Source organism: Empidonax traillii, unplaced genomic scaffold (genome assembly GCF_003031625.1).
Source record: "Empidonax traillii isolate 1590-97213 ecotype Southwest subspecies unplaced genomic scaffold, ASM303162v1 scaffold620:size424980, whole genome shotgun sequence".
Taxonomy (NCBI): domain Eukaryota; kingdom Metazoa; phylum Chordata; class Aves; order Passeriformes; family Tyrannidae; genus Empidonax; species Empidonax traillii.
The window spans coordinates 266,134-282,131 of record NW_020955813.1 but is presented as its reverse complement, the minus strand read 5'-3'; the positions used below and the strand labels follow the sequence as shown (position 1 = coordinate 282,131).

At 49.4% G+C, this 15,998-nt stretch overlaps 1 protein-coding gene across 6 annotated transcripts in view; it reads right to left on the bottom strand.

Annotated features, from left to right (window-relative positions):
• PRKG1 (protein kinase cGMP-dependent 1) overlaps positions 1-15,998 on the bottom strand; it is a 266,544-nt gene that overhangs the window by 66,990 nt on the left and 183,556 nt on the right. For 5 of the 6 annotated variants that reach the window (XM_027898759.1, XM_027898758.1, XM_027898760.1 and 2 more), the window contains one exon: positions 10,797-10,860. In XM_027898759.1, coding sequence (XP_027754560.1) covers positions 10,797-10,860 — 64 coding nt within the window. Of the gene's footprint in view, positions 1-10,796; positions 10,861-11,659; positions 11,666-14,532; positions 14,538-15,998 lie in introns of those variants that run through there. The other variant, XM_027898764.1, reaches the window with a different exon arrangement.

Genomic DNA, 15,998 nt, shown 5'->3' with positions numbered 1-15,998 from the left:
GTGGGATAACACCATTCCAGAGCAGTTCCCCAGGCTGGCACTGACACTGTCCTGTGGGATAACGCCATTCCAGAGCAGTTCCCCAGGCTGGCACTGGCTGGCACTGACACTGTCCCGTGGGATAACACCATTCCAGAGCAGTTCCCCAGGCTGGCACTGGCTGGCACTGACACTGTCCTGTGGGATAACACCATTCCAGAGCAGTTCCCCAGGCTGGCACTGGCTGGCACTGACACTGTCCCGTGTCAAGGGTGCAGGAATTCCACTGCAGCAGCTCCTGGCGTGCCCCACTGTCCCCAGGCTGTGCCAGTGCCAGCTGTGCCCAGATGGATTCTCCTCGCAGCATAAACCCATTTTTAGCACGTCAGCAAGACAGAGGATTTTCATCAGGGAATGTGGCACAGGAGCTGAACTGCAATAATATGTCTGTTGTGACAAGAACGTTTCTTCTTCTCTTTTCTTTCTTTCCTTTTTTTGTGGTTTTGGTGGTTTCCCAGCTTTGCTAGCAAGGGTTTTATTCAACAAACAATCTTTTTCTCTTCTCCTGTTATTACAGTAGTTTAACCTGTCTTGTTTTCTGCCTTATTGTGTGGAATACTCCTGCTAAATCCATGTCACAGCTTACCGACACTTCATCTCAATAGGACACCTCCATCCCTTGGATCACCCCAGCAACGGTAATTTGCACGGACACATCACCAAAAAACCCCAAAGTCAACATTTCCTAATATTCTTTTCCCCAATATTTTCTAAATAAAGACTCTCCATTCACATCCAGCCCCCCCAAACCCTCTGGCTCAGGTGCTGTTTGAAGCCGGAGCAAAGACCATCAGGTCGTCTAATCCCAAAGAAGGTAAAACCAGGGATGATTTGAGAGGAATTAATCCAAACCCTTGAATCTGGATAAGCTGGACATGTTTTCTTTCAAGGGTTTATTTACTGTGTTTATTTATTTATCTTTACACTCAGTGTTTTCGGTGCCACTTCCAGACTGACAGGAGAATCCCACAGGAAAACAAACAAGCAAAGGCTCATGGAAAAGCAATGGGAGAAAACAGCTCTTGGCTTTGGGAACATCGGGCACATGGGAATATTAATGAGAAGGAAAAAAGTCTAAAATATGTTAAAATCTAATAATATATTAATATATCTAATAAATCTAAAATATATTAAAATATTAAAAATACATTAAAAATATAAAAATTATATTATGAATATTTAAAAAAACCCTAAAAAATATCTGAGTGAACTATAATACAGAATGAATTAGGTGAGTTCCTTAAAATACATCTAGTTAGGCAGCAGCCTAAACAAAAAAAATATGGGTAAATAAAAGCAGAAAGCCAAAGCAGCAGGTTAGTAATTAATAAACCTCAGACTCTCCAGGAGATGAATAAATTAAAAACACAAACAAAGAAAAAGTTCTCTCCCAGAACCACAAATCCTGAATCTTTTCACGGCACTTCAAATAAGGGGACAGGAGACTGAGGGTCAGGAAGGCTCTTCTGTGGTTGCCCTGACCCTGAACAGACTCCACTGGATCTAAAAACTCTTTTCATGTGCCACGATGGAAAGAGGAAAAAAACCCTGGAGGAGCCCCTGGACACAAACTCACTCTGTGAGTTTGTGTCCAGGGGCTCCTCCAGGGTTTTTTTGTTTGAGGAGTGTTTGTGGAGAGCAGCTTTGAGGGGGCACATTTCTGAGCTCCCAGGAGGAGACTCCTTGGAAGGGCCTGATTTTAGGAGGTGTTGGGATCAGATCCTCTCAGGTCCGCCCTCCATCCGTGCTTTGCTCTTCAGTCCCCCCTGGCTAAGGAGGGAGGCAAAGCTCCTTTGGCAAAGCTCAGGGAGGAAGAGCTGATTTATTTGCTCAGATTCCACTCGAGCCAAAGCGTCCCGTGGTTTTCTGGGCACGCTGCTCCAGAAACTGCCCCTTCAGGCCACGGCAAAATCAAAGCCAAACCCAGACATTCATTCCTGGCTGCAAGAGCTGACCAAACTGTGGGAACTGATCTTGCATTTCCTTCTTTCCCGGTGGAGAACAGGAGAAATCCAGGGGAAAAGTGGAACTCAGGGAGAGAAAACCCAGTGGAGCTGCAGAAACACAGGCCCAGTTCTGGGCAGCAAAGTCTGGCCAAGGCAGAGTCCAAGGGAACAGCCACGATAAAGCCAAGGAATAATCGCTGGGAACGCTCAGCAAGCCACAGATGTATATTTTATAGGCTTTGGCAAATAAAGGCTCAGCATCCATGAATTATAAATGCCACAAAATTTCGAGTATTTGTCATGTTAACTGGGCTGCTGTTTTAGAAAGTAACATTTGTTCACGTTCAGGCCCCTCAGAGGTGCTTTATCACCCAGGGACAATCCCTACCACCCCATTTCCTGCAGCACGAGACGCTTCCCCAGCCTACACCAGCAAGGGGCTGCAGCTGCAGCCATGGGGGCTGTGGGGATGCACAAAGCAAGCCAAGTTTGCAACCCAAATGCAGAGGATAAATCACAGGTTTAAGTGCTCCAAGAAGAGATTTCTTCCCAAGAAAATAAGTAACAACATGAAGATAAGTGATAAAAAAGAAGTGTCTTGGTTTTTCTGCTTTTTTTTGGGAGGGGGGCATGTCTGACATTAAACATTGAAGGTTTTCTTAGGGTTTTAGTTCTTGCATTAATGTTTATGGATTGGGTTTCATTATCTATAAACGGTCATGCAACATTGGAAAAGCTGGAGAGAATGGGTTTAAATAGTGTTTTTGTTGGATTAGAGGGTCAATACGTGGTTTATGAATGGAATGGAAGAACAATATGTAAAATAATTTCCTGGAAAACCAGCATGAAAACTACCCAGGAATCCCTCTACAAGGTCCACGGGACACACTGAAATCAGGGAATCCAACAGTCCAATCAGGGAATCCAACAGTCCAAGCTCCACAGGAACTGTTACCCTCACTCCAAATTATTGTTTCCCCTCAGATATAAATCAAATTCTTTACCAAAACCAAAGCAAACCCTAAACCAGGCCAGTTTTTGTGCCAGAGACAGATTTTAATCCCATGTCTAAATGGTCTTCAAATGTTCAGGTTAAAACCAACCTGACCCTCCAGAGAAGCTGGAATCCTTCCCAAAGCAGCACTTCTACCCTAAATGAACAGGAGTGGAGCCCTTCCTCCCTTTTCAGTTCCTCCTGGGTGGTCCATCAGGTGCCTCTCATGGAGGTCCCTGTTTGCCCACTAATAGCAGCTTCTGTAAAAAAGTATTTCCCTCCTTCTGTTGCCAATTTTATTTAAAACTACAAACAAATCCCAGTGTCAAGGGGAAAGGAGTTCCCCCTCAGCAGGTCTGATGGGGTAAGACAGGGCTAAGTGTGCAGGACCTGCTGCAGGTGTCCCAGAGGCAGCAGCAGGGGTGCAGAGCAGCTCACGGTGCAGACCCTGCCCCAGAACAGGCCATACCCAGCTCTGAGGAATCTCCTGCCACCCGCAATGCCCCAGGGCCACCTCAGCCTGGAGGGCAGAGACGCCAGGGAATCAGCTCCTCCTCCGGAGGCACCGACTCCAACAGCCTTCCCGGAGAACCCTCTGGGCTGGAGACCAACCCAACAGCCAAACCCCACCAAGCCTGGCGCCTCTGGCTGCTGTGCTTGTGCCCAGAATATTTGGGAAGAGGCGGGAAATGGTCTGCTTGGAAGGGTGTGTAACCCAGAGGTCACCTGAGGGGAGCAGAGGCACAAAGGGGGCTTTGGAATGGAGGGGTTTGGAGCCAGGGCCACACCACATTAACCAGGGGGCTGGATGCCAGCGCTCCAGGTCTGACCCACCCCAGCCAGGGTGTGTTGAAATAAAAATGAAAATAATCTCAATGTGTTGTTTTGCTGCCGGTGCCCCAAAAAACGTCCCCAGAACCCCCAGTAAAACTCCAAACAAAAGCAGCTTCTCAAAAGGCTTATTTTTCCTGTTCTTGCTGCCTTAACCATCCCTTCCAGACTGCAGTGCTAAGAAAATAAAATGTAAAATATGTTTGTTTGCTGAAAACGCTGCAAACCCAAGCAGGGTAATATTGGTTCTTCTGTTCTGAATCCCTCACTCCCAGGATAAAAGGGGAAGGGAGAACTTCAGGAGAGGCAGCTGAAGGGTTGGGAAAGCAGAGAGATGACAGAGGGGCTGAGAGCAGCAAGCTGGGACAGAGAGGAGAAACAGCAGAGGAGCTCCAGCAAGACTTTCTAGGGAGATGAGACAGGAACTGACACAGAAAAAAAAAAATAGGATTTATTGCCATATGAAAGACAGCTAATTATCCAGGTGAAAGGGGATAGTGGTATTAGGTCACAGATAAAGCCAGGAATGGGGCTGGAAAACCTGCAAAGCTTGGCTTGCTAATTAGAATGGTAACAGATTCACAGCTAATCGAGGTGGAGAATCGTAATTAGAAAAAGGATGCCCAGGCAACAGGGTGGAATTCATTCACCTGACTAAAAATCAGCAAACAATAAAATAAAGCAAAATAAAAAAACTTTTTTATTTTAAATTTATAGAGCAATTTGCATGGGGTTGATGCTGACGCTGAGGGAGGGATAAAAACCCCATCAATAAAATTCACTTTGAGCACAAGCCTTCGCAGGAATTGAAATCCCCACCTGCACCACCCCGTTCCTGTGACATTCCCAGCCCACCTGGAACATCAACACATGGGGAAAGGGAGGAAAAGCAAGCAGCAGCAGCCTCACACCTGTCCCTGCAGCAGTTCCACGGCTCTGGAATGGCAGTCAACGCCTGCCAAAAGTGAAACTGGGACTAAACAAATCAGCACGTTTGTTCCATGCATTTTCCTCAATTTCCTCCAAATTTTGTCTGCTTATTCAGGCAGCTCATTTGCATTGTCATGAGGACCCAAACTCGTTCATAATCTATCATGAGGAATTAAAAACACCTCATATCAATTGAATACACTCTGCCACACTTCAAGCTACCTGTGATTAAACATATTTTCCTTTTGGGGTCTCAATATGCAAATAACACCTCCCATTATCACTAAAAAACACTTTTATGGGAAGCAAAGCGCCGCCCAACAGTTGATTTGGCCAATCCCTGCAGGGTTTTACTGACACAGGTGATTTTCCAGGTTCAAACACCACAATTCACCAGTTGCTCTCCCAGTTTGGCAACGCCCTGAGGGGCCTTGCAGGTGACAACCCCTTCTGGTTTCGGCAGCACCACGGGGAACAAACATTCCCACAGCTCACACTCCCCTTTATATCCCCATGGACTTGGGCTGTTGCCACAAAATATTCTCCCTTTCCCTCGATTTCTCTCCTTAACTGCACAAAAGGTGGGAAAAAAGCAGAGTTTTATCAACCCCCAGGACACAAACTCAGCCCCGGCTCCCAACAAACGCCCTGGCTGACAGGGAATGGTGGAAGTGAATCCCTCTGGAGTAACCACGATCAAATGTTTGCCTGGAATACATTAAAGCAGCAAGAGCACTTTAACTCTGAGTGTGCAGTGAAATGGGAAACCCCCAAATCTGTGCTATTTTAAACAGCAATAACAGCTTTTCCCGACGGAAACAGAAGTTGCCTGGAGCCCCTCACCCGGTTTGAAACTGTCTCCTTGGCAACAGAACCGGGAAAGTTTGGATAAAAATTCTATTTTGCAACAGAAATGCAAAATAACCTCCCCCAAGGAGAGAAATCACTATTTTTCACTGTTCATTTACACTTACTGCTGCTCCAACAGGCTGGTGAGCTCCAAGGAGTGACCCTGCAGCAGCAACAGCTGCAGTGAGCAGATGCACCCACAAACCTGGGGACGATGCCCAAATACAGGCAGAAAAGCCCCGAATGGGTCAGGTTGGGAGGGACCAGGGCAGGGACACCTTCCAGCAGCCCAGGCTGCTCCAAGCCCCGTCCAGCCTGGCCTGGGACACTCCTGGGGTGGGGAACAGGAGCAGCCCCTCGCTCTGCCCACAGTCCCTGCACACTCCAGGTGAGAGGCAGAACCTGCAGCCTGTGCTCCACTCCCTGGGAGCTCTGCAGGTCAGCAGCACAATTTTCATGGCCAGGAGCATCACAGGGTGTGCTGAGTTAGAAGGGACCCCCCAGGGTCACAGAGTCCAACTCCTGGCCCTACAAACCACCCCAAATCCATCAAGCCTCAGAAAAACAAAGCCAAAACCCAAACCCCTTTTCTGTAAAGCAACAATCCGTTCCCAGCCCAGCCAAAAAGCTTCTCCAGCAGAACAACATCCCTTAACCCCAAACAGGAGGACGGGAGGGGGTGCAGCTCTCCCCAAGCCCAGTCCTGGTGGCTCACACGTGTTTTGTGCCCTGCCATCCCCCCTGTGCCCCCCCTAGTCCCAGCTGGCAGACAGGACCTGAGCCCTGTAGCAGTGAGAAATTCCTCTTTGGGAAGCTGCACAGCAAACTCCCTGTTAGGAGGGACAGAAAGCCTCGAGGGGTTACAAAGGTAAATAAGAAATCTGCAATGGCCCCTGGAGTGCAGGATGGAAATCAGGCCAGCCCAGTTCTCCCACATCAGGGACTCCCTTTCTGAGCTGTTTCTCCCTCCCTGCCCTGGTTATATTTGCCCATCTCCAGTGCCTGCTGTCTATGGATTGAGGGTGAAATGGCTCTGTGCTATCAGGAGCACAACTTTCAATCCCTGCCATTCGAACTCCCTCACTGCAAACACCACGCCAAGGGCGGGGAAGCAGGACTTGGTTCAGGTACCAGGACCTGTAAGTGGATGTTTAACACACAGGGAGTGGGGGCAAGTTCATTTCCCAAGGAAAATAAACACCATAAATAATAAATAAACACCTCCCCATCCCATGGGGTGGCTCCAGCTGGTCCAGGAGGACTCCCAGCTCCACATCCCCAGCATTCCCAGCTTGGTGGCCATTCCAGGGGTCTCCCCACGACCACGGTGACTGTTCTCTTCATTTCTGGCCCTAATTGCTCCCTTGCTCCTGAGGCCCTGCCCTCCATCCCTGTCCCAAGTGCCAGCAGGTGTCACTGTGGGCAATGCAATGGGAGGCGCCAGCGCAACCAAGTCTGGATCAAAGGGAAAACACCCAGCAAGTTAATTATTATTGGGGTCTGCCTTCATATAGTTGCTAATTCTGTATTTTTTGGGGCTTCTACAGATAAAGCTGGAGTGTCTGCAGCTCACAGATGAAAGGAGCCTTGTTGGAAACAATTCCTTTCTTCAGGGTTGGAGGCTGGAAATCACTGAGTGTTTTCGAGCAAGCACAAGGTTGGATTTGGTTTCTTTGGTTCACTGCCACCAAAATTAGCTTTTATATGTGTATAACTAGGGATGGGGGGTGGGAATTTGGGAAATGCTTGGTAAAGCAAAGTCCCAGGAGGAGATGCAGACACCCCCCCTCCCCTTCCAGCCTTCCCCTGAAGGATCCAGCAGAGCCCCGAGCACAAAGCAGGTACCCCACCCATCCCACACACCCATCCCATAAATCATCTGGTGTCTGGGAATGCCCAGGCTCTCAGAAAAGCTCCTCTTGAATTCTGATAGCAAGGCCTGGAGATGCTCCATGCAAAGCAGGCCCCTTGTCCTGAGCTTCCCACGGCAGGACAACCAGGAGCACTGCAGACGTTCATGGAGGGGTTTTCACAGATGTGGTTATTTATCTTAAAATCAGCACCCAAGCATTATTTTTCTATTTTTATAAGCAATAATATGATATTGTTACAGAAAAGGACCATTTGCTGGGGAGAGCAAATGAATGGTTGTGGGGAAACTTAGGATGTGGCTGGATCAGGGAAGAGATGAGTCCTTGGATCTCCTGAGCTGTGACCTCTCTGTTGTCCCAGGTGCTGTAAAAACCCCCACATCCACCTTGTGTTTCTAATAGTCTGCAAATCTGCCAGTGCAAATAATAAATTATGGATTGACTTAAATCCTTTCTTTCCATATCTATGAAACCCTGGAAAATATCTAAGATTACCAACAAAAACCCCATGTATTTCGCTCCTTTCTTTCAGAGCTGTGACAGACTGGCTGAAGAATCCGCTTAGAGAGCACAAAAATATCTTCCAGATAGGGCAGAGCTGGGTTTAATCCAGCAAACATTTAAATCCCAACACCTGCACAACCCTGGCAAGTGTGGCAGCTTCAAAAATCACCATCTTATCAGTGACCTCCCACTGAAAGCTTGAACATCCCCCCAAAACAATAAAAATTATTAATAAAAGAAAATACTGAATGAAGCAGCATTTGGGAAGGTGTTTCCCTGTCCTGCTGATTTGCCACATGTCCTGCAGGTGGCCATGTCACTGCTGGAGGGGCTTTCCCTGCCCACTGAGGGGGGCAAAGATTTTCTGATGATTTCTAATGATTTCTTCACTCCCTGTACTGGCCGGTCTCACTCTGTAAGCTCAGACACCCCTGGAATCACCTGCATCCCACCCTCTGACACAAAATGTTAGGGATTTATTAACTGGGACTGGAACAAGCACCCCATCCCGCCCCATCTGCAGCCCTGCAGAGGAGCAGCTCCGTCAGGGTGGCCACGACACCCACCCAGGAGCAGCCAGGGTCCCCACAAGGCTCTGCAGGGACCAGGGAACACCAAACTCCTTCCTCGTGAGGACGTGAGCAGGAGCCATTCATTTACCACGGCCTCTAGGTGGGCAGTGCCCACAGGAAGGAAAAGCAAAAGGAAAACTCATCTCCAGGCAACACCTTCTACCCCGACCCAAGTGCTGCAGCAGCTCCTGCACCCAAGGACTTCCCTGGGCTCCTGCACTGCAGTTTGCCAGCTGCACTTCATTTCCTAACGCTTTTTATTTTTATATGTTTCCATTGGTACCACTTGAAAAATCCACAGAAAATTCTGTCCCTGTGGGATCAAATCCATCACGACACAAACTGCTCTGCTGCCCCCACAGGAAGCTTTTCCCTGACTCTCATCCCACAGTTCCATCAGTAAATATGCCCCAGATGCTTCCTTTAATGAACAAGAGATCAATAATAAAATAAAAAAGTATTTTTTCCCCACCAAAACCTTTTACTCTGAATTTTCCCTCAAATCTGGTTTAGAGCTCCACCTGGAATCAGCACCTGCTGCTGAGCACCTCGTGCTGCAGGACCTGCAGGATGGACCAGGCACCAAGTTTCCTTTATCCAAGAGCAACCCTCAGTCCTAATAAGCCTAAAAAGATACCAATTATATGGAAAGCTAATTAATTTTACACATTTCTCCCGTTCTATTCACTGTTGCCACAGAGTCCTGATAAAAGGAGGAGTGTATTCACACTCTGCTAATTAAACAGAGGCATCCCAGGAACTTCTGATCCATACTAATTCCCAGTGTGGAGCAAAAGGATGGCTGGGAATTACAGCACAAAATCTCCAGGTTCAACGCTTTCCACCGGGAGCACCATGAGCACCAGAGAGGAATTCTGTTTTTCTTTATGCCATTTGTGCCTTATTAAAGCCATTCTTTAACTGGGACAAGAAGCACTGTAGTCTATCTGTAGTGTATCATAGTATCTATTTACTGTATGATAGTATATTAACCTGTATATATTTAGATATATAATGTATATGTTTGCCTATGTATATTCATATATACACAATGTATATATTTACCTACACACACCTATACATCTATACACTGCACACACCTCTAGCAGCGTTACAGAACCTATAAATCTAAATATACAGATCAGAGAGGGATGCTCTGTCATGTAAAGCAGGGTCCCTTCAATCAAAGACAAACTCAGAGGATACAAAGGCTGATTCCAAGCAGGAAATTGGGAGCTGGATCCCAGGCCAGGCTGGGATAAGCAGCCTTCTTTTCCACACCATCCACCCCCAGGGTCCAGAGTTACCCCCCCTTTTGGGCCTCACTTCTTCAAGGACATTTATTAAGGTATTTTTCCCTCCTCTTCCACAGAACTTTAAACGTCCCTGCAAAAGTTCTGTAGACTGGATTCCCTCCCTTAACTCCGGAGAAGGAGCTTCAGGCTGGGTGTGTGATCCAGGGAAGCGGAGCTGTGTGTGTGGTCAGAAGGGGCTTGGAGACAGGCACACTGAATTGCTGGCAGCCCACTCCACGTGCCCTTCTCCAGCAGAGAGGGAACAGAGCTTATCTGGGAACAGGAGTTCCTGTGCACAGCAAACAGCCAGGGGACTTCTCTGAACACCAAAGGGAAAGGCAGAGGAGGAACAGCCCTGGGAGAAAAGCAGTTCAAGTGGACTCCCCAGTTTTAGGGGGTGGTTTCTTGCAGTTTTAGGGGGGTTTTTTTTTTGCTTGGCGTTTTAGGTGGTGTTTCTGTTGTCGTTTTGTGGCTGGTTTCTTTGGGTTTGTTTTATGTCAAGCCTTATTAAAAGCCTGACATTAATGAGCCCCCGGGTAGGCAAAGCCCAGCTGCATCCAGACCACCCCCTCTCTGCTGTAACTCTTCCCAAAGCACCTTTTCCATGACACCTCCTTTGAACTGCCCTCTAGCATCACTGTCCCGTGGAATTTGGAAGGAAATGGTGTTTGCACATTCCCCTCTTGTCCCCACCACTGAACCAGGGGCTGGAGAAGGTTGTTCCCCTTTTGGGCATCACAGGAAGTGATTCTTTCCCTCCCCAACCTGATCAAAACTCTATTTAGACAAAAATATATAAACCCTGTTCCCAACCGGATTCAGTTTTCAAACAGTTCCTCTCATTATCTCAGCGTGCTGGAAGAGTCAACCACGACTGGGAAGCTGCTCCTGGGGAACAGCAGAGCCTGGATACTGCCACTGGAAGGTTCTGGACTCCAAAGTCTCAGCATTAAAAAAGCACTTACCTCTTCCAGGACATCTGCCAGCTTACTGAGGATCTCCTCGGGAAGGCTCTGGAATGTGGGAACGCTGCAACACAAGAGAAACCCCCATTAATGGATCCCTTTAGACAGGACAGAATTCCAGCTGCCCCTCTCCTCTCACCTCCAGGGATATTTTGCCCTCGTCCTCTGGGGCTGGACAAGAAAAGCAGCAAATAATGGCAATCTGATCCCTTTCCAGCACCTGAGATGTATTTTGGGATGATGGGAGACCACCTGCAATCCCCTGGTTCCTCCCTGCCTGTTTTCCCCAAACCCCTGATGTTCATCAATATTGCCAAGCGGTGCTGAGCGAGAGCCAGACACGGTGTCCATTCCAGAGGCAGGGAAGCAGCACTGTCCCTGCTTTAATTAAACCACTTGTCCTCCCCACGCTAATTAACAACGCACCCACCCCAAAGAACAGGGGCAGAGCTCTGCCAAGGCTGTTCCCAAGAACAGTTTGCTGAGGAGTGGCTCCCTCACGCCCCATAACATGCTGTGAGCACAGTCCTGTGCCCCCAGTACTGGACTGGCATTCCCAGTGCTCCGGCCTGATTCCAGGAACGTGGATAATGAGGGGCCAAGGGAGCTGATGGAAGCATTTCTTTCTGAGTGGTAAATGGAACCCCAAGCACAGCAGTGCCCAGAGAAAAGGTGGATGCCCCATCCCTGCAAGGCCAGGGCTTGGCAGTGCTGAGGGAATGTGGGGAACCAATGACCCGAAAGGTCCTTTCCAACCTAAATTATTCTAGGGCTGTTTGCCTCCACAGCTGAGTATATTGGTAAAGAGAGAGATCTGGCCAAAGAAATGCAGAAAAACAGGCCTTTTCATCCTTCAGTAGAACCTTTTTCTTTCCTTAGGAAGGGCAGTTTTACTGCTGGAAACACACAGGTCCAGAATACAACCAGAGCAGACAGGAACCACTGAAAAGGAATGATGTGATGGCTGGGCCTGAGTACAAAATGAAAGTTCGTTATACCCATTCCAGCATTCCCAGATGAGGAATAAGCTTATGGAGAGGATAATAGCCTTGGAAGAGGGGACAGGTTTGACTGTGGTTGCACCATTACACTCCTGAATTGAGGGAGTATTTTTTATGGATAATTATGCAGTCCAGGGGAGGGCAGTGGAGACATCCATTACAGATCAAATCCATAAAACACAGGGAAATAGCCCCCAAGATCTGAACAAATGCCAAACCTTACCACGAGAACAGATTACAGCTTAAACTCAGCAACAGAGCAGGTAATGGGCAAACCAGCTTGTTGAGAAAACAAACTCCAGCTACAGCATATCAGGGAATTACCCCATTAATACTGCAGGTTTATGATGGGCCAATATCCTCCTGAACAGCCACAAGTGTCAATGCAGCCGAATATTTGAGCCTCATAAGGAAAGGTCTCACAGGACTTGATTCCCCAGGTCAATAAAAACACACCTCTGCTCCCTGCAGGACAATATTCAATGGATTCATCACACAGCTCCTTGACTTCCTCCCAAACCTGCCTGCATGACTCAAAGAGCTGAATACAAAAAAGAGTGTTTGGAAGGTTATTTCCATGTGGGTACTTGCACTGAAGGGAAAATGGAGCCCCAGCTCTCAAGGGAGCGCTTAAAGCAAAACAGCCGAGCTGCAAATCGCTCCAAGTGGGAAAACACATGTTAGGGAGGCAAAGGGGAGCAGAAAACTCCAAGGAAATCTCTGATCAGCCCAGCAAGAGGTGTGAAAATTTGTATCTGGTTTTCTACAGCTGTGTGGGATCTGTGAAACAGCCTGAACATACAGAAAAGCAAACACTGAGTTCAGTGCATTTGGTATTCATGGTAGCAGAAATCACAGCAAACGCAGCTCCAGCTCATCAGTAAGTGACTGCTTTGCCCCGAGTTTTTCCAGCTGCTCCTTTAACCCCATCGACAATGAAGATCTTAAAACAACCCTGTCAGCTCCTCCAGACAGCGACAACAGCTCCAGAGGCACAGCCAGGCAAAGCACATCCCTAACCTCAGGAAACCGAGTTTTAACCCCAAGTGCCAATAACGCTGATTATTTGAATCCAGAACCATCCCAGTGCCGGATGAGAAAAGATGTGGGACTGCCATCAGGGGACAGGATGAGGAGCAGCCCTGGACCTTCTCCAGTCTCCCTGCCCTGATTCCCCCCGGGCTGTGACAGGGAAGGAGGAGCAGCTCCTGCTGGTGAGGAGAAATGACTTTTCCTGGCTGCATTCCACCCTGCTCAGCTCTGAACCCCGAGCAGGGGCTGGCAGTCCATATTCCCGGTGAGGGTACCCTGGGGAACTGCTCTGTGCCTGCAGCTATTCCAGCTGGCTCCGAATGGGACTCGTGTTCCCAGAGAGCTCAGCGTGCCCAGCACCAGCTGCCAGACTCTGGGAAACAGCTGTGCCAACCCCCCTGGTGAGGGTCTGTCCTGGCACCACAGCCAAGGAGCCGGGCAAGGCTGGCTCCCATCCCTGGGGATGTGCAGTCACCCAGGGAGGCAGGGCTTTGCTTCATCCCTGTGATCCATCCCGTGGGATTGCTCTGGTACAAAACCAGCAGGGGCTTCCAAGCAATCCTGGCTGTGACCCAGGGGTGGATTTCAGCCTCAGAGCCACTCGGTGGCAGAGATGCCAGCACTGTGACAGGACATTTGTCTCCCGACACACAGGAAAACTGCCCAGGCTTCTGGGCTCTCCTTCCCTCAGGCCAGCACAAAAGCCACCAGTCACTTCCTAAATCCATCCCAAGACGTGTTTCCCAAACTCTGGGAGGCTGCTCATGGGGAGTGTTCATCCAGCTCCACGCAGATGATCCTCCTGGGTTAACTGTGCAACAAACCCTTCTCTTTTATTCCTGGCTGGCACCACAACAACTGCAGTTGTTGCCACCGTTCCCTGCCTTGGGCCAGCTGGGAATGCACAGCTCAAAACAGTGTTGCACCAGAGAATCACAGGATCGTGGAATGGTTTGGGTTGGAAGGGAACTGAAAGCCCATCCAGTGCCACCCCTGCCATGGGCAGGGACACCTCCCACCAGCCCAGGCTGCTCCAAGCCCTGTCCAACCTGGCCTGGGACACTCCCAGGGATGGGGGAAACTGCCAGTTAAAGTGGGATCTTGTAGGAGACGGTTTCAGAAGGGAGAACAACAACAACAACTACTATTGCTCCTACACCAGATTTCTACCTTAGGGGGCAGATCCCGTCCCTGTCACGTTAATCCAGCCAAGGAGAGCAAAGAACCCAGAGCTGACTCTGGAATAAAGCCTGATCCAAGGAGGGTGCAGAGGCACAGCAAGACCTGCCTCTCTGTTTGGCACTGTCCCGTGTGTGGGGATTCCAGGAATGCACTTAAAACACACATTTCCCTCCTGGTGAGGGAGCTTGACCCTGCGTTTCAGATCAGCAGCAAACCCATCTCTCAGGTGTTCGGGGATGCCAAGGGGATTGTTCAGTGTCCAGAGTGCCCAGCAATGCCCCAGTGCTGAGACCAGCCAGGGACTGCCCTAGAGCAGCTTGGGGGGCATCCCCATGGGGTTTGAGCACTCCCAGGGACCCTATTCCAGCCCAGGCTCTGTTTGTGTTCAAGAGGCTGCACAGAAACTCCAGAGTATTATTTTCCCTTGCTCCTGTCAGTCCCTGACAAGGGTTCATTATCAGACACAGCCCTCCCACTGCATCTCATTTGTCAGTCACGGGGGAGATGGTACAATTTCATACAAAAATTCAATTGTTGCTTGTCATGATGAGAGGGAGGGAGAGAAATTAGCAGGTATATGAACCCCTTCTCCCATTGTACATGAATTCATTCAGGATGATTCATCCTGAAAAGGACAATTGCTCCCAAAGAGCTACAAAAGCTCAGCAGCAGCAACTACTCTGGAAACATCCCTAAACTTCAAGCAGGCACAGCTCTGGTTACTCATCTGGAGGCAGAGGATCCACACTCCCAGCAGTGCTGCTCCTGTGCCTCCTCAGGGAGGAAAGCTGCACCTGCTGTAATCCCTGGAGTCTGTTCTGGGATGCTCCCTGCGCCAGGAGCTGGCATTTCATTTACAGCTGCAGTTCTGAAGTAAAGCTGCTGTACCTTCCAGCTCCCCTGTGTATGCCCACACTGTCAGATCACAGAATGCCCCTCTAAGGGTTTCTCTCCAGCATTTTTTCTCCATCCTCTGGGGGGTTTCATGGGAAATGAACCCCCACCCTCCAGACTCAGTGTGGGTGCTCCAAGCCTGATTTCGGCATCTCAGCTGAATCACAGAACCCCAGGATGGTCTGGGTTGGAAGGACCTCAAAGCCCATCCAGTGCCACCCCTGCCATGGGCAGGGACACCTCCCACCAGCCCAGGCTGCTCCAAGCCCCGTCCAACCCGGCCTTGCAGGCTGAAACCACAACTCAGCACAGCCCATCAGCTCCCACCAGTGCTGGTGCCCTCTGTGAGAGACTCAGGCCGTGCCTCAAAGGGACCCTGAAACACCGCTCAGTGCAGAGAGGACACCGCAAGTGGAAAGAAGTGACAAGTGGCATTTGCATGCACGTCCTGCTTTGTCCCACCCCTCCAAATTGGGTATTTACAACATCTCCAGGCCCAGCTGAAGGCAGGCGTGTTGTCTCTCACAGATCTCTGCCGCTCTTGACAGCAAATTGTCACAATAATCTCCTTTTCACCAAGCCCCTGACAACACTATTTCCCAAGCAGGAAGCTGTTTGCTGCTGGAATGCTGCTCCCCTCCCTTCCACCAGCCCCATTAAACCAAGGTATTACCAAGATTACCATAATTTTCTGTCTTTGTAATTACATTTGTACAAAAGAAGAATGAGCTGTAAATGTTTTTAAGATCAGATGAATCACGAGCCTTTCACGTTCGCAAAGGAAACTTCTTCCAGCTCCCCCCAAACCAAAGGGACCTGAAGGAGACAGGGAGCTCCTGGAGCAGCTCCAGAGGAGATGCCCAAGGGCTGGAGCAGCTCTGGGAGCAGCAAAGGCTGAGGGAGCACCCCCTGAGAGGGACCCTCAGCCATGGCTGGCAGGGGCTGCAGGGAGGGGGCAGAGGATGGCCCAGGCTCTGCTGGGGGGGCCCAGCAATGGCACAAGAGCCACGGGCAGGAACTGATGCCCAGGAAGCTCCACCTGCACAGGAGCAAGAACTTCTTGGCTGGGCAGGGACCCAGACCTGAGCAGGGA